The following is a 19,667-nucleotide window of genomic DNA, read 5'->3' on the forward strand; positions in this document are numbered from 1 at the left end:
GTTAATTTTTTGTATATAATGTAAATAAAGTTGTTGTTGTTTTTAATATATGGGTGTCCAATAATGACTGCATTATTTGTTTAAAAAAAAAGAGATAATCCTTTCCTCATTAAATTACTTTTTTTTGGTCAGAAATCAAGCACATCTAAGTCTACTGGGCACTCTTCTATATTTACTCAAATATCATACCATTTTGATTATTGTAGCTTTATAGTAAGTCTTGAAATTAGGCAGTGAAGAATTCTCTAACTTTGTTCTTTTTCAAAAACATTTTGCTTATTTTAGGTCCTTTCTGTTTCTATATAAGCTTTATAATCAGCTTCTTTCTGCAAAGAAGTTTGATGATATTTGAATTGTGTTGACTTTATAGATCAACTTGAAAGAATTACCATCTTTATATTTATTTTTTAATCCATGAACACCGTATATCTCTGCATTAATTGTGATTTTGTTTACTTTTTCTTTGTGTTTGTGGACTTCTAATATAAGTTCTGCATATAGTTTAATTTAGCCCCAGGTTTTTAATGTTTTTTAATGCTATAAAAAGTGATGCATTTTTCAATATCTAAATGTTTATTTCTATACATAGATATATAATTGATTTTTCTCCATTGACTTCATGTCCATATTAAAGCTCACTTATTAGTTCTAGTTGATCCTTGTGGATTCTTTGGGATATTTTATGTAGATTATCATCTAGTCTATAAGTAAAGTAGCTTTATTTCTTTTCATTTCTTTTACTTCCCTTATTGGACTGGTTAGGACCTTGGGTTTGATATTGAATATAAGTGGTGAAAAGAGCCTTGCCTTGTTCCTAATTTTGGGGGAAAAGTATTCAATCTTTCACCAAAAGCACTGTACATTTCTCCTTTTATTATACTTGTCACATTTGTGATATTTGCTTGCTCTATGTGCTCTGTTTCATAGAAACAGAACCTTTGACTATTGTGTTCACAGTGCTTCCTCTTGCTATTAAGTAGATGTATGTTTAATGATCTAATCCATGGGAATAAACTTAAACATAGATTTTTAGGCCATTGCTTTCATCAGCTGACTAGAATGGCAGCTGTTAAGAATACAAACAAAAATAAACACTGTGAGTGAAGGCAAAGTGGACTTCGTGTGTCTCCAGATATGCTTCTCTAAGGATACACCATCACCTATATGATGTTCCAACTGAGAATGTGTAATGTGAGTCTGATAAAAAAGAAAACATATGGGGCTGGGGATGTGGCTCAAGCGGTAGCGCGCTCGCCTGGCATACGTGGTGTGCTGGGTTCCATCCTCAGCACTACATGATGTATGTACATTCCATGTATGTATTATATGTCAAAATTCATTCTGCTGTCATGTATGACTAAAAATAAATAAATAAATAAATAAATAATTTTAAAAAATAAAGTAAAATAAAGATGATGTGTCCACCGAAAAACTAAAAAAAATAAATATTAAAAAAATTTTCTCTCTTTAAAAAATAAAAATAAATATTTTTAAAAAAATATACAAATTGACTTAAAAAAAAGAAAACATATGGCAAATCCATAATGAGAAGCATTTATTAAAGCATCATATCATGAAAACGAAGGTTGTGAAAAGCTCCAGGTTAAAAGAGGCTATAGGAAGTAAAACCTAAAATTATAAAATTTAGAGAAGAAAACTTGGGAGAAAATCTTTGTGACTTTGAGTTAGGCAAAAAAAAGTATATTTTTTACCATTTTCATATATTTCTTTGGTGTATTATAACTATAATGAATAATGGTGGGATTCATTATTACATAATCACATATACAATATAACAATATAATTTGGTCAATATCATTTCCCAATAGTTTCTTTCCTTCATCTCCTCTCTCCTCCTGGACCTTTTCCTCTACTGATCTCCCTTCTGGTTTTTTGGTAGTTTTTTTTTTTTTTTTTGAGATTCATGCCACCCTAGCCCCTTCCCCCAATCCTTTCATTTACTTTTCCTCTCTTGCTTCCACATATAAGAGAAAACATCACCCTTGACTTTCTCAGTTTGGTTTATTTCACTTAACATAAAAGTTCTTAAGTTCCTACAGATGACATAATGTCATTCTTATTTATGATTTATGGCTGAATAAAACTCCATACACATACACCCACACACACACACACACACACACATTTTCTTTATCCATGAATCCCCTGATGGACACCTAGGCTGGTTCCATAGTTTGGCAATTGTGAGCTGTGGTGCTATAAATATATATATATGCATCTATTGCAATAATATACTGATTTTAATTCTTCAGGATAAATATAAAAAGAGTGGTATAGCTGGGGTATGGTAGTTCCATTCCTAGTCTTTTAAGGAACCACTATACTGATTTCCATAGTGATTTTACTAATTTGTAATTCCACTAACAGCATAAAAGTGTTCCTTTTTCTCCACATCCTCTCCAGTATTTATTTTTGTTTGTATTCTTAATAGCTGCCATTCTAACTGGAGTAAGATGAAATCTTAGTATAAGTTTTGTTTTGTTTTTGGTACTGGGAATTGAACCCAGGGGCACTTAACAACTAAGCCAACTCCCTACCCCTTTTTATTCTTTGAGACAGGGTCTTGCTATACTGTTGGGCTTACTAAATTGCTGAGATTGGCCTTGAACTTGCAATCCTCCCTAGTTGCTGGAATTATAGGCATGCACCATCATGTCTGGCCTTAGGGTGATTTTAATTGCTAAAGATGTTGAACATTTTTCATGTATTCATTGGCCATTTATATTCTTTTGAGAAATGTCTCTTTAGTTTGTTTACTCACTTACTAATTGGGTTAATTAAGGATTTGTGTATTTGTATGTGTGTGTTTTTTGAGTTCTTTGAGACATTAATCATCTGTTAGAAAAGTTGCTAGTAAAGATTTTTTTCTGATTCTTAGGTTCTCTCCACATTCTTAATTGTTTCCTTCACTGTGTTGAAGCTTTTAATTTGATGCCATTTTATTTATTAATTCTTGGGGTTATTTCGTGAGCTTTAGGGATCCTATTGAGAAAGTCATTGCCTGTGCCTAAATATTGGAGTGTGGACCCTATGTTTTCTTCTAGGACTTTCATAGTTTCTGATCTAATTCTTAGATCTTTGATTCATTTTAAGTTAACTTTTAAGTAGGATGAGAGATGAAGATCTAGTCTCATTCTTCTACATATGGATATCCAGTATTACAGCACCATTGTTTAAAAGGCTGTCTTTTCTCTAATATATATTTTTGGTACCTTTTTCAAAGATCAGATGACTGACTGTAGATGTGTGAGTTTGTCTCTTTGTCTTCTCTTCTGTTTCATTCATCTGTGTGTCCATTTTTATGCCAGTACCATGCAGTTTTTGTTACTATACTTCTTCAGTATAATTTGAAGTCAGGTATTGTATTGCCTCCAGCACTGCTTTTTTTTGGGGGGGGGGGGGCTTAGAATTGCTTTAGCTATTCTGGGTCTTTTATTCTTACAAATGAATTTTTAAGTACTGTTATTTTTTCTAGTTCTGTGAAGAATGGCATTGGTATTTCGATGAGGATTGGATTGAATCTATAATTGCTTTTGATAGTATGATCATTTTAACAATATTGATACTGTCTATCCATGAATGTGGAAGGTCTTTCCATCTTATGTTTTTTTCAATTAAGTATTCTATAGTTTTGGGCTGGGGATGTGGCTCAAGCGGTAGCGTGCTCGCCTGGCATGCGTGCGGCCCGGGTTCGATCCTCAGCACCACATACCAACAAAGATGTTGTGTCCACCGAGAACTAAAAAATAAATATTAAAAAAAAAATTCTCTCTTCTCTCTCTCTCTCTCTCTCTCTCTCTCTCTCTCTCTCTCTCTCTCTCTAAAAAAAAAAAAGTATTCTATAGTTTTGTAGTGGTCTTTCACCTCCTTGGTTAGAATTATTCCTAGGTTGTTGGGTTTTTTTTTTTTTTTTTTGTTTTCTACTATTTGTTTGTTTTAAGGCTAGTATGAATGGAATGAGTTTCCTGATTTCTTTATCAGCAGATTCATTTTTGGTGTATAGGAAAGCTATTAATTTTTGTATGTTGATTTTTTTGTTTGTTTCTTTTTTTATTCTACTTACTTGTACATGCATTTTAATTCATTGTACACAAATGGAGTGCAACATTTCAATTCTCTGGTTGTCCATGATATAGAGACACACCATTTGTGCAGTCTTACATGAACCTAGGATAATGATGTTCATCTCATTCCACCATCTTTCCTACCCCTAGAACAACTTCCCACCCTCCCTTTGCCCAATCCAAAGTTCCTCCATTCTTCCCATCCTCCCCCACCATAGATTCACATCCATTAATCAGAGAAAACATTCAGCCTTTAGTTTTTTGTGATTGACTTACATCACTTAGCATAATATTCTCCAACTCTATCCATTTACCTGCAAATGCCATAATTTTATTTTCTTTTAATGCTGAGTAATATTCCATTGTGTATATATACCACAGTTTCTTTATCCATATATCTATTGATGGGCATCTAGGTTGGTTCCACAGTTTAGCTATTGTGAATTCAGCTTCTGTAAACATTAGTGTAGCCATGTCACTATCCTATGCTGATTTTAAGTCATTTGGGTATAGTCTATGGAGTGATAGCTGGGTCAAATGGTGGTTCCATTCCAAGTTTTCTGAGGAATCTCCACACTGCTTTCCAAAGTGGCTGCACCAAATTGCAGTCCAACAGCAATGTATGAGTATACCTTTTCCCCCACATTGTCTCCACACTTATTATTGCCTGTATTCTTGTTAACCGCCATTCTGACTGAGGTGAGATGAAATCTTAGTTTTGATTTGCATTTCTGTAATTACTAAAGATGATGAACATTTTTTCATATATTTGTTGATCACTTGTATGTCTTCTTCTGCAAAGTGTCTGTTTAGTTCCATAGCCCATGTATTGATTGAGTTGTTTGTTTTTCTGATATTAAGTTTTTTGAGTTGTTTGTTTTTCTGATATTAAGTTTTTTGAGTTCTTTATATATCCTGGAAATTATTACTCTATCTGATGTGTGTGTGTGGTAAAAATTTGCTTCTATACTGTAGTCTCTCTTTTCAACTCAATGATTGTTTATTTTGCTGAGAAGCTTTTTAGTTTGAATCCATCCCATTTATTGATTCTTGATTTTATTTCTTGAGCTTTAGGAGTCTTGTTAAGGAAGTCAAACCCTAATCCGACACGATGCAGATTCGGGCCTACTTTTTCTTCTATTAGGTACAGGGTCTCTGGTCTAATTCCTAGGTCCTTGATCTACTTTGAGTTGATTATAATGTGCAACTTTGTTGAGTTTGTTTATTAGCTCTAGCAGTCACCTGGTGGAGCTTTTTGGATCTCCTAACTATAAGACTATATCATCTATAAACAGTGATAAATTGACTTCTTCCTGCCCTTTTTTTTAATCCCTTTTATATTCTTCCCTTGCCTAATAGCTCTAACTAGAATTTCTAGTAGTATATTGGATAGAAGTGTGGTGAGAGTGGACCTTGTCTTTTTTCCAGATTTTTAAAGGAAATGCTTTCAGATTTTCCCCATTCACTATGATGTTGTCTTTGGGTTTGTCATATATAGTCTTTATGATGTGGAGGTAAGTTTCTTCTATCCCTAATTTCTTCAGTGTTTTTATCATGAAGGATGCTGAATTTAGCCAAAAGTCTCTGCATCTCTTAAGATGACTATAATTATTGTTTACATGGTAATTACATTTATTGATTTGCATATCCTTGCAATCCTGGAATAAAACCAAGTTAGTCATGACATACAACCTTTCTAATATGTTGTTGAATATGATTTGCTAATGCTTCATTAAGAATTTTTGCATCTAAGTTCATCAGGGATATTAGTCTGTAGTTTTCTTTCCTTGATGTGTCCTTATCTGGTTTTGATATCAGAGTGATACTGGCTTCATAGAATGAATTTGGTATGCAAAGATTTTTTTAAGGCACATAATGACCAAATCTATTTAAAAATTTTATAAATTGGACTTCATTAAAATTAAGAACATCTGTTTTTGGAATATTACTCAGTGGTCAGTGCTTGCATAAGGCCCTGGGTTTGATACCCAGCACTCAAAATAATAATAATAATTAGTTCATTAAGAACCTCTGTTCTGAAATATTCCACCAAAGAATGAAAAAATTAGCAACAGGGAAAATCTCTTCCAAATGTATGTCTGTGAAAGAAATAGTATGCAAGTTATAGAACATCTTTTCCAACTCAACAATAAGAAAAAAATTCAATTTTTTACAAAATGGGCAAAAGATTTAAATAGACATTTCATTGAAGTTGATATAGGGCTCACAAATGCATGAAAAAATTCTTTTTTTTTTTTTTTTTAGAGAGAGAGAGAGAGAGAGAATTTTTAATATTTATTTTTTAGTTCTCGGCGGACACAACATCTTTGTTGGTATGTGGTCTGAGGATCGAACCCGGGCCGCACTCATGCCAGGCGAGCGCGCTACCGCTTGAGCCACATCCCCAGCCCCAATGAAAAAATTCTTAATGTCATTAGTTATTAGGGGCAAATTAAAACTACATTGAGATACATACACCTATTAGAATGTCTTAACAAAAATGACAATATCAATTACTGACAAGAATGCAGAGCAATTGTATTTCTCATATGGTGGTAAGGAAGGCAAAATGTATAACCATTTTGGAAAAGTTCAGTAGTTTATTGTAAAAGTGAATGTATACTTACCATATGACCCCCTGGTCTCAGCCCTACATATTTACCCAAGAGATTTTTATGTACACAAAAGCACTAGATAGAACCTTTAAATACAATATCTATAGTAGCTTTATTCATAATTGTCCCAGACTGGAAACAACTCAATACTCAATGACTATTGGCTGATAAAGGACTTTACAAAAGAAAATTGAAAGAGGCTGGCCAGGTGCTGTGGTACATACCTGTAATCCCAGGGGCTCAAGAGGCTGAGGCAGGAGGATCATGACTTCAAAGCCAGACTCAGCAAAAGTGAGGTTCGCTAAGCAACTCAATGAGACCCTGCCTCTAAATAAAATACAAAGTAGGGTTGGGGATGTGGCTCAGTGGCCAAGGGCCCCGGAGATCAATCTCTGATACCTGCTCCCCCCACCCCCCGGTAAAAAAAGAAAATTGAAAGAGGCTAAAGAGATAATGACAATTAAATGTAATACCTGACTCTAGACTTGATCTTGGAAAGGGATAAAATGCTATAAAGTACAGTTTAAATCAGCTGACAAAGTTGGATTACATATAGTAGATTATTATAGATCTGAATTTTACTGTGATTGATAACTATAATGTTACTGTATAACAAAATGTCCTTATTTTTAGAAAATGCATACTAAACACATACTAGACTATTTAAAGGTCAAGGTCACAATATCTATAAATTACCTCTAAGTTGTTCAGGGAAAAAAAAATGTGTTTATGTACATTTTGTGTATGTGTGTGTGTATGACAAATACATGTCATATACACAGACTGTGCAAGTGATAAAGCAAATGGGACTAAATATTAACAATAGGTGCATCTGGGTAAGGGGTTCGAAGTGTTTCACATTTATTTTTGTAATTTAAGAATAAGATTAGTTTAAAAATAAGTTAATATTCCATCTATAATGTGTCTCTTAAAACTTATTAATGGAGGGATCCCTTCAAAAGACTTCTTAACTATTTGAATATGTCTCTTTTCAACTGAAAGACCTTAATTTACAAGGGAAATCATTTTTAGTTGATTGGGAGGATCAACTGGGATAAAATTCTTTCTGAGCACACTAATTTTCTCTATACCACAAATGTTCTCCTTTCCCATCTCCCAACTCTTCAACTGTAATAGTGAAAGCTACATCTGAGCAGGCTTCTTACTTTTCCAGTTCAAGCCACACTGGATAACTAAAAGCTCAGTGAGTGTCAGAAACAAAAAATTGTCTCAGAAGATGAGAATTTCACATAAAATGAACTTCTACTAAGGTAAATCATTTCACTTCTTCACCTTAGATCTGGAAGCACAGATGGTGTGTTTGGACCAGTCAAAAACCCCTGGAGTTATTCAAAACAATACAGAGAAAAGAAGCAGCAGAATCCCCATGGTGAGAGTGAGGATTCAAATTGGCTAATAACTGGAGGAAGCTCAGGCGGGAGCGCAGCTGCCGTATCCACGTTCACATGCTTTGCGTAAGATGCTTTTTTTTTTTTTACATTTTTAAATTTTATTTATTTATTTTATTTGTTTTTTTATTGGTTGTTCACAACATTACAAAGCTCTTGACATATCATATTTCATACATTAGATTGAAGTGGGTTATGAACCCCCAATTTTACCCCAAATGCAGATTGCAGAATCACGTCGGTTACACATCCACAATTTTACATAATGCCCTATTAGTAATTGTTGTATTCTGCTACCTTTCCTATCCCCTACTATCCCCCCTCCCCTCCCCTCCCATCTTCTCTCTCTACCTGTACTTTAAAACCCATCCAAATACAAATAATCACAAACCATATGCAAAACCCAGTAATGGAGCAGTTCATACCCTGGCATTTGAATTTCTTTTCAGTCAGTTATTTGTGTTCAAAAATCATATATCAAAATTATATCTTTTGAACATACTCAAGTATATTTCACACTATGTGTTCTTTATACATTTAACTTTAACTTAAGATAATATTTAAACTCTATAATGCCGGGTTTTCTGAAAAACTGGATTTTATGGATCTTACAGAATTAAGAATTGAGCATAAATGGACTACATTGAATTTAATTTTTGAAATAATTTATTTTAATTTTTGCTCCTTGAAATATTTAGGTACTCCATTACTTTAATTCAGTGCTGCTGACCTGTTAGAAATGGTTTATCCTTCAGCTACATCTGACTTTAAAAAGAGAAGTAGTTCCTAATATATATCAATAGGATATTTAAAATATTATTTTCATAAATCTGGAACTAAAAACATATCATTAGGTAAATTTTTTTAACTTTGTTGAGAGCTGATTCTATTTGTCATATTTTGTATTTTGTAAAGAATCCATCCATTTTCATTTTAAGTCCCATTTTTAAAGCATTTCTTAACCATCTAAAATATGGCTGCTATTTATTTTACCAGTCTCAGTTTAACCAAATTGAATGTGTTTCTTCAGTAATACTATATGTATTTTCTCTCCCCTTAATTATCCACTAAAATTAAGTCCTTTCACAAACATTGCATTCAATAAATTATTTATATTTTTTTAGCTATAGAGCTTTAGCTTCTTCCATTTTTTTTAATTTAGTTTTCCTGAAATCTTGTTAACAAGTAGAACCATTTCATTTTATCTCTGTGGAATTTTATAGCATTACATTAATATTAATGAGAGTTCTGACAAGTTAGAATTGCAGGATTAGGTGCTTTTTTTCTATCCTCATCAGCCCACTTAGTGTTCATCTTTCTGAATGTGCTTTAAGAAGATGGCATTTTGACACATAATTCCTATGGAAATGTAAGTTTTACTTTTACACAGCCATCAGTGAGTGCTAATAAGAGAATGTATCTTTTAAAATTGTGAAAGCAACAGTCTGATTTTATGGCTTAAATGGACTTGATGAGAAAGGAAATATAAATTCCATTTTCTGCAGAGCGCAAGTGTCATGTTATTGTTAGGAATGTCACTTAGCCCAATGCTTGACTTTAAATATAATCCGTAGAAGCACTGACCAAAAATAACTACAGATTGAATGTTCCAAACTGTAAAGTATTCTGTTTTGTTCCCCAACTCCTCTTGATTTGTTTCTTTTATCATAGTTTTTAAAACAGAAAGATTCTTGGAATAATACATAGCCTCTAAAAAAGAATGATAGGGCTATATGTAGTGACATGGAAAGTGATCCAAGATGTATTGTTAAGTGAAAAATAAGTTACAGAATAGTATGTACAGTGTGACCCTGATTCAATTAAAATAATAATCACCTAGTATGGATATCAGTTATTACCTGGAAGTATCTGGAGAAAAGTATGTTAAAGGTAGTAACAGGACTATTATAGGGGCTGTTGTAAGAGAAATTTTACTTTCTCTATCATATAATTATATTTTAATTTTTATAAGTACTATTTTTCTACTGAAAAACATTTTCTCTGATATAATTGTTTAAAATTTCACTTTAATTATGATAAAATGCATATAAGATATGCCATCTTAACTATTTTTAAATGTGCAGTTCAGTCATGGACAAATAAAAACCCTTTTCATCTTGCAAAATGGAAACTCTGTAACCCTAACCCTCCTACCAATCCCTGGTAACAACCTTTCCACTTGCTGTCTGTGAGAATGATTACTCTAGGTACCTGGTATAAATGGCATCATACAGCATTTGTGTTTCTATGACTGGATTGTTTCACCTAGCATGATATCCTCAAGGGTAGTTTTTTTGGTTTTTGTTTTTAAATAATAAGAGCACATACTCTGTAGGTGAGTGGATAAAGGAATGAACAGGCACAAGTGGGCACAGTGGCACACACCTGTAATCTTAGCTGTTTGGGAAGCTGAGGCAGGAGGACCCTCAGGAGTTTAGCAAAATAAAAGCCCTGTCTGTCTCAAAATAAAAAGGGCTGGGGATGTAGCTTAGTGGTAGAATACCACAGGATTCAGTCCCTAGTACTGCAAGAAATGGGAGGGAAAAAAAGGAATGAATAGTCCTTTTTCACAGTTGGAAACGCAAATACAAGTAAATGTGAAAAAATATTCAGTAATGTGCTTTTATAAAATTTTTAGTTATCAAGTTAGCAAAAATTTTTAAACTACTAGTGTTCAGTGATGGTACTGAAACATTAAAACAATTGGATTCACTCCAGTTGAGAATATGAATTGACAAAATCTTCCTGACAAGTAATTTGATCATATATATCACAAACGTACAACACGAAACAGATCCTTTTTATCCGTTAACTCTGCTTCTTGGAAGCCAGCCTAAAACTAATCAGACATATGGGCAAATGTTTATGTTTAAAGATGTTCATTACAGTCATTTGTTACATAGTTATTATTTCAGTTGGAAACGACATAAATGTTTACATAAATTTGATCTCTATTCGTGATTCTACGTAGGGTAGGGTAGGAAAAGGGCTCTATCTGAATTTAGGTTGTAGAAGCATGTTATAAAACTGCCTTAATTTGATTTATTTTAAGTATGAAGTAGCATCAAAGGAGGTTATAAGATTTGTATGTGTATCAATAGCAGGTTGTGCTTTAAAATACTTGATAAAACATGTAATCACCAGTTTATATGATGGAATATTAGTAATTTTAATGACATAGTAAAAGGCTCAGGATAAGCAAAAAAAGATGGAAACTTATGATTACAGAATGATCTCAGCTATGATTTTAAAAAATGTTTTTTTAAAAACAGTTGAAGTTAATATGCCAAAATATTAACAGTGTTTGCTTCAGAATATTTAGTTATTTCTTTACAGATTTCTACACATTATTAATTCTCTGAGTATGTATTACTTTTTATAATAAGAGGAAATGACACTGTAAAAATATACATTTAAAAGGATAGATACCAAATATAGTTAGAAATATGTCACTCTTCCATTTAAATTCCAGGGCTTTAGGATCAGATACTGGAGGATCAACCAGAAATCCTGCTGCCCACTGTGGGCTTGTTGGTTTCAAACCAAGCTATGGCTTAGTATCTCGTCACGGTCTTATTCCTCTGGTGAATTCGATGGATGTGCCAGGAATCTTAACCAGATATGTGGATGATACAGCAATTGTGTTGGGTATTTATATGATTCCATATCACTTGAAATTATTTTACTGTAAAACAATATATCTGTCACTCATAAGTGTTTCTCCTTACAGGTATACTGGCTGGACATGACCCCAAAGATTCTACCACAGTACAGGATCCTGTGAAATCATTCGTGCTTCCCAATTTGATAGATGTAAGCAAGCTATGTATCGGAATTCCAAAGGTAACTTCTTTCTTTCATCACGCCATAGAAAAACTGTCAAGTCAAATATACAGCATAGACTTGAGAGGCAATTGGTTGGATTTGAATTCCTGTATTGCCATTTTTATTAGCCATGTGACTTGAGTACATGACTTAAATCCAATTTCTTCATTTGCAAAACGGGATAATAAACATATTGACCTCAAAGAGTAGTGAGGATTAAATTAAATTATCATGTAAAACAAGAGTCTATAAACATTTTTTGTCAAAAGCTTGATAATAAATAATTTAGGCTTTGTGGACTAGACAGTGTTTTTAACTCAGCTGTTATAATAAAAAGCAGAGCCAGATATGGAAAAGAAAAAAGAAGACAAATAGTGAAAAAGTAGCCATAGAAAACATGTAAACAGAGTATGTCTACATTCTAATAAAACTTCTGTTATTTTTTACAATACTACGGATTGAATCCAGGACTATACATGTACTAGACATGCATTCTACCATTGAGCTGCCTCCCCTTCCCTTTGTTTTTTTTTTTTTTTTTTTTTAACTTTTAAAACAATTTTATTTTATTTTTTTTTATTTTATTTTTTTATTGGTTGTTCACAACATTACAAAGCTCTTGATATATCATATTTCATACATTAGATTGAAGTGGGTTATGAACTCCCAATTTTACCCCAAATGCAGATTGCATAATCATGTCAGTTACACATCCACAATTTTACATAATGCCCTATTAGTAATTGTTGTATTCTGCTACCTTTCCTATCCCCTTCCCCTTCCCTTTGTGATTTTATTTTGAGACAGGGTCTCACTAAGTTGCCCGGACAGCTTTGAACTTGGAGTCCTCTTGCCTCAGCTCCTGAGTCACTGGGATTGCAGGAATGTACCACCATACTCGGCTCTAATAAAATTTTATTTTCAAAACTAGCTTACTGGCCAGGTATAGCAGCTATAATCCCAGAGACTCTGGAGGCTGAGGAAGAGAATTATAAATTAGAGTCCAGCCTCAGCAATTTAGTGAGACCCTCAACAACTTAGACCTTGTGTCAAAATGAAAAATAAAAAGTGCTGGGGACATAGCTGAGTGATAAAGCAACCCTGGCATCAATTCCCAGTAACATTCCTCCCCATCCCCTCCTCCCCCCTGACACATACACAATAGCTGACTGGTCACATCTGGTCCACAGTCCATGCTAATCCCTAATGTAAAACACTTAGCCCAAAGGCATGCCTTGCATATAGTAAACCTTATTAAATGTTATCTTTACTATTATTATTATCCCTACTACTACTATACCTATTACAGTAACAAGTAAGTAAGTCATTATATTGTGGATATGATAATTTTAAATTACTGACCTTTAAAAAAAAATCTAACAACATAGTAATGCTAAAAACCTTTCAAAAATTATTTAGAAAGATAAATTACCCAGCAGACTAAAAAACGATTTCTCAATCTCATCACAATTAGTATTTGGGACTGAATAATTTTTTGTTGTGGGTAACTATCCTTTACATTGAGAGTTTAGCAGCATCCCTGGTCTCTTTACCCCTAGATGCTAAATAACATTCCTTACTTCTACCACAACACAACAACCAAAAATGTCTGTAGACATTATAAAATGTTTCTTGGTTGGGAAAAGGAGACAAAACTCGCCCCCAGGTGAGACCGATACTTTTGAGAAATGCTACTTTCTTTAAAGTCTTCCATTCAAGTGACCTTCTTTTAAAAGAATGAGAACTTACAGGCTTTAGAAGGAGATCTAGTTTAGAATCCTAGGATCCTCTACTAATCTGCTATATAACATTAGGAAAGTTACTTTTCTAGTTTCAACACTTTCCCTTCATAAATTCATAAAGAGAACTTTCAAAAAGCATCTAGCTGCATACCTGATACATAATGTACATTTAACAGATATGAGTTCCCCAACTAGATCTCCAATTTTTTTTTAAAGAGAGAGAGAGAGAGAGAGAGAGAGAGAGAGAATTTTTAAATATTCTTTAGTTTTCGGCGGACACAACATCTTTCTTTGTATGTGGTGCTGAGGATCGAACCGGGCCGCACACTTGCCAGGCGAGCGTGCTACCGCTTGAGCCACATCCCCAGCCCTAGATCTCCAATTTTTTAATTGTTATATCCAGCTCATAATATTTAGTATTATGATTTAAACAATCTTAGTTTGGTCTTTCTAGCAACCTGCCTGCAATATAATCCATTTTGCAAGGGAATTTCCAAAAGTCCTGGTATACAAATTTTTATAAAACTATTATCAGTGCTCCAGTTTCTGTCTCTTGGCTTTTTCCTGTAAGGAATATCTTGTACCAGAATTATCAAGTGAAGTACGATCTCTCTGGTCCAAAGCTGCTGATCTCTTTGAATCTGAAGGAGCCAAAGTGATAGAAGTATCCCTGCCCCACACCTGTTATTCAATTATCTGCTACCATATATTGTGCACATCAGAAGTGGCATCAAATATGGCAAGATTTGATGGGCTAGAATATGGTAAGATGGGTGGGGCTTTTTATTTGAGGGGGGAGGGTGGGTACTAGGGATTGAACCCAGGGATGCTTCATCAATGAGCTACCTTCCCAGCCCTTTTTATTTTGAGACAGGGTCTCAGTACTTTGCCTAGTCTGGCTTTTAACTTGCCATCTTCCTGCCTTAGTCTTCTAAGTAGCTGGGATTGTAGGCATGTACCACAGTACCTACAATCCCAGCTTATGAAATTTGAAAATTTAACTTACAGTAATAAAAAAAATTATTGCCTGAGATAGTGTTAATGATTCAGAAAATTAATCAGTGAATCATTTTTCCTTATCATTTTAACATTGTACATATTCTATTCATCTTAAATGTCTCAGGGTGTTCATTTCACTTCTCTGGACTTGAATATCTTTTTTTTTTTTTTTTAAAGAGAGAGAGAGAGAGAGAGAGAATTTTTAATATTTATTTTTTAGTTCTCGGCGGACACAACATCTTTGTTGGTATGTGGTGCTGAGGATTGAACCCGGGCCGCACGCATGCCAGGCAAGCGCGCTACCACTTGAGCCACATCCCCAGCCCTGGACTTGAATATCTTAAAGGGATAGTATCTTGTATTTATGTGTTAAACTCATCTAATGTAGTGCCTGAAACATGGGAGGAGCTCATTAAATATTTGGACACTGGATAATGGATGGCTGAGGGAGGAAGCAAATGAAATTTCTTTCTTGGTTATTTTCTTTTCCCTCCATGATCAGTCCTGTGACTGATAGAGAAAAGGAACTAGTAAGGTCATGTTCCCTAAATTTCAGTATTTAAAAGTATGAATCTTTGCCAGTTTTTAGCCAAAACTTTACTTCTTTTGCAAGTATTGTATATCTTGTTTTTGTTTTCAGGCCACAGATGTGACATTAATGTGTCTACTGAAGCCATGTATGCTGCAACCAGAAGAGAAGGGTTCAATGATGTAGTTCGAGGAAGAATTCTCTCAGGAAACTTTTTCTTATTAAAAGAGTAAGACAATGAGTTTGAGCATTTTTCTCACTCTTGAAAGCTGAAGAATAAGGTAGTAGTATGTCTGTCAGGTCTTATAAGCCAAGATATTTACTAAAGAAATAAATTCCTTATGATTTGAGTTAGAAAAGAACTACTTGTGGCACTTTTGGTTCCTAGTTATTTTTTTTAAAAAAAAATGTTTTTAATTGATGCACTAGCTAAATGATAGGTACAAACTAAACAGAAAGATCTGGTTTGAGCTCCGATTTTAGCCTCATTACTGGCTGTTATTGTGCATTGGCTTATTGTTAAGAGTCTTAAACATAGACTTACAGTGTGATCTCTTGAAAAATTTATCTGTTTACTTCAAAAAAGAATTCTAAAATACTGTGACCCTTACTTAAATTTTCTCTAATGTAAGTTTATTCAAGATCTTGTGACTAGGATTCACAATAGATAGAGTCTAGAGGACGTGAGAAATATGAATAAGCAAGAATGGTTATTGTAATGAGTAGCTTTTTGAAGTTTTACTCCATGTATTCAAGGGCAGAAAGCATTTTATTCATCTGTGCATCCCCTCAAAACCAAAGTTAAGATCATTTTTTTCCAAATTACTTAATTATATCTCATATTAAAAGACTCTTTACCATATTGACCAGACATTTGTAATGACTTAGGAGTAGGAAAAATGAAATATTGTGAAGAAGTTTTCTAAGCAGAGACTTTATTAAGGTAAAGATGTTACATTTGCCATGTATTACTTATTAGAATCATATTGAATGTTTCAAGGCAAAAGTTGATTGATTGCATAGGTCACTGTAAAAACATTAAAAAATATCGAAGGAGAGAAGTTTGCAAGCTTCTTCCATGAATACCAGCTGGGGTTATTAAGAAAAGGAAGAATTACTGATAGTATCCGTAGCTTCTTGGATTGACGTGTTTGTTTTTTTGTTTTTGTTTTGTGGGGTGGGTAAAGGTGAACATGAGTGATAGAAAAAATGGGATTTGGGGCACTTGTTTTTTTGTCTTAAAAAGTCAACTTGTACGTCCAGAAATAGAAAAAGTCTTGGGCTGGGGATGTGGCTCAGGCGGTAACACGCTCGCCTGGCATGTGCGGGGCGCTGGATTTGATCCTCAGCACCACATTAAAAAAACAAAATAAAATAAAGATGTTGTGTCCACCGAAAACTAAAAAATAAATATTAAAATTCTCTCTCTCAAAAAAAAAAAAAAGAAGAAGAAAGAAAGATATAGAAAAAGTCTTAACATTTTTACTTCTGTGAATTAGGAATCCCAGATTTATTTATTTATTTATTTTGCTGTACTGGGAATAAAACCCAAAGCTTTGTGCGTGCTAGGCAAGCACTCTGTCACTGAACTACACCCTCCACCCCTTTTCATTTTGAGATAGGGTCTCCAGGCTGGTCTCAAACTTAAGATCCTTCTGTCTCAGCTTTTGGGGTAGCTGGGATTACTGGTGTGTACCATTGTGCCCAACTTTTTTTTTATTATTTGCATAAATATTTACTTTTGAACCACATTTAAGTCTACTTCTTGTTATCGTCTTCTATTTATTCCATGTGTTCTTTCTTTCTCTTAACCTCTTTTCCTGCCTTCTTTCATTAATCTATAAATTTTTATCTTAAAGAGATATTTTTTTAAATGAGGAAAAATAGGGTTTTTTGTTTTGTTTTGTTTTGCTTTTTTGGTACCAAGGGCATTTAACCACTTAGCCACATCCCCAGACCTTTTTGTGTTTTATTTAGAGACAGGGTCTCCTTAAGTTGCTTAGGGCCTCGCTAAGTTGCCGAGGCTGGCTTTGAATTCATGATCCTCCTGTCTCAGCCTGAGCCACCAGGATTACAGGCATATATTCCTTCACTCAGCCAAGGGTCATTTTATTTTTCTACATAATTATTTCTGGTGCTTTTCCCTCTGTTTTGTGTATCTAAATTTTCTTGTGTTATCATTTTATTTATGCCTAAAGAACTTCCTTTAACATTTCTTACAGTGTAGTCCTGCTATCAGTGAAACCTTTCAGCTTTATATGTTAAGGTTTTTGTTTTGTCTTTAATTTTTGAAAGATACTTTATTGGATATAAAATTCTAAATTGACATTAGCATTTTCCTTCCGTACTTTAAAGGTTTTGTTCCACTCTAGAGGTCTTATTATTTTTTTTATCTTAGTTCCTTATGTATAACGTAACTTTGTCCCTCTGATTAGTTTTAACATTTTCACTTTACCATTGGTTTTTAGGAATTTAAGATGTGCCTTGGTGTGATTTCTTGAATATTTCTTCTGCTTAGGTGTTCTTTGAACTTTTTGGATCTGTGTGTTTATAGTTTTAATAAATTTGGGGAAATTTTGACCCTTATTTCTTAATATATTTTTTCTGTCCTCTCCTCTGGGACACCATTTATATGTATGTTAATCTGCTGGTGTTGTCTCATGGCTTATTCCCCCAGTCTTTTTCTCTCTGTGCTTCCTTTTAGATAGTTTCCATTACAATTTTGAGATCCACCGATCTTTTCTTCTGCAGTATCAATAGTCTGTCAATCCCATCTGGTGTATTTTTCATTTCATATTTTGTACTTTTTAGATCTAGAATTTCCAAGTCAGTCTTTTTATCTCTTCAGTTTCTTTTCTTTTCTTTTCTTTTCTTTTCTTTTTTTTTTTTTTTTTTTTTTTTTTTTTTGATACTGGGGATTGAACTCGGGGGCACTCAACCACTGACCCACATCCCCAGCCCTAGTTTGTATGTTATTTAGAGACAGGGTCTCACTGATTTGCTTAGCACCTCACTGTAACTGAGGCTGGTTTTTGAACTCATGATCATCTTGCCTCAGCCTGAGCTGCTGGGGTTATAGGCGTGCACCATCACACCTGGTTCTTCAGTTTCTTTATCATTTTGTTTTCTTATACCATCTTGAACATACAGAACATGCCTTTTTATGTTCTTAGCTATTATTTCCAACATTTCTGTCATTTCTATTCAGATTCCTTTTTATATGAACTATTTTCCCCCCTCCTTATGAATCATGTTTCTTCTGCTTCTTTGTATGACTAGACATTGAATTTTACATTGTCATGTGCTAGATTTTTGTTGTTTCTTTTAAACAGTATTTAGGTTAAGATGTGGTTACTTGGAATCTTTTGGATCCTTTCAAGCCTTCCTTTTAAGCTCTAATAGTGTAAATCCAGAAAACCTTTAGAGTAGGGCTAATTTAACTCTAAGGCAATATCCTGAAGATTTTCCCAGGTGCTGTGTGTATTTTGAGGTCTTTCCACTTTAGCTGTTAAGAACACACACTATTTCCAGCTCTGTTGAGCTTAGGAATTGTTTGACCTCCTGCTTTTTGGTGATTCTTTCCTCAACTTGGGGGGGGGTGTCTTCTTATTCATGCACAGGCCAATACTGGGCCAGAGACTTGAGGGAATCTTTCAGCACATCTCTTACACTCTCTGTGTGCCACTCTCTAATTCAATACTGCCTTGAAAATTGCCGCTGGCTTTTTCTCCCTGAACTTCTGATTCATCCACCTTGTCTGTGTATATGTCCTTCCTCTCTGGACTAAGGCCTGAAAAGTACCTCCAGGCATTAAGCTGGGGAAACAACATTTGCCTCTCCTCTCAGTGCACTCTCTCCCAAATGCCCTTTGCCTAATATCAGGAAATGGTTGTTTCACGTATTTTGTTCAGTTTTGGGGTTAAGAAGACAGGATAAATCTCATCCCTGTACTCTATCATGTATGGAAGCAGTTCTATTTTTCAACCATTTTTAAAGTAGGAAGGGCCTGGGAACATTGACAAACACTCGTAATCCCAGAGGCTCAGGAGGCCGAGGCAGGAGGAGGCAAGTTCAAAGTCAGCTTTAGCGACTTAGTGAGACCCTGTCTCAAAATTTAAAAATTTAGAAAAAAAGGGGGAGCTGGGGTTGTGACTCAGTGGAGGTTGAGCACCCTTGGTTCAATCCCCAGTACCAAAAAGAAAAATAAATGAAATGGGAAGGAAATTAATAAAAAATGTTAGTTTTATAAAATTTGGGTTTGGGGAATGCTGTTAATTTGTTTGTACTTAGAGTTGGTGCTGGGGCTCAAATCCAGGGCCTTGCTAGGCACATGCTAGGCAAGCAGTCTACCTCTGAGCTATACCCCCAGCCCAAATACAATATTTAAAACAATAACTCTTTGTTGTTGCTGTGCAGTTTGTTTGGTTTGGTTTGATATAGTGTGGATTTAACCCAGGGGCACT

General features: G+C 34.3%; 1 protein-coding gene across 1 annotated transcript in view; it reads left to right on the plus strand.

Moving 5' to 3' along the window:
- Nucleotides 1–19,667, plus strand: part of QRSL1 (glutaminyl-tRNA amidotransferase subunit QRSL1) — a 37,182-nt gene that overhangs the window by 7,751 nt on the left and 9,764 nt on the right. The window contains exons 5-9 of the mRNA XM_081296556.1: nucleotides 7,999–8,175; nucleotides 11,582–11,757; nucleotides 11,840–11,952; nucleotides 14,248–14,440; nucleotides 15,316–15,433. Coding sequence (XP_081152682.1) covers nucleotides 7,999–8,175; nucleotides 11,582–11,757; nucleotides 11,840–11,952; nucleotides 14,248–14,440; nucleotides 15,316–15,433 — 777 coding nt within the window. The remainder of the gene's footprint in view (nucleotides 1–7,998; nucleotides 8,176–11,581; nucleotides 11,758–11,839; nucleotides 11,953–14,247; nucleotides 14,441–15,315; nucleotides 15,434–19,667) is intronic.

The sequence above is a fragment of the Spermophilus citellus genome (genome assembly GCF_964194105.1).
Source record: "Spermophilus citellus genome assembly, chromosome: 5".
Classification (NCBI taxonomy): Eukaryota; Metazoa; Chordata; class Mammalia; order Rodentia; family Sciuridae; genus Spermophilus; species Spermophilus citellus.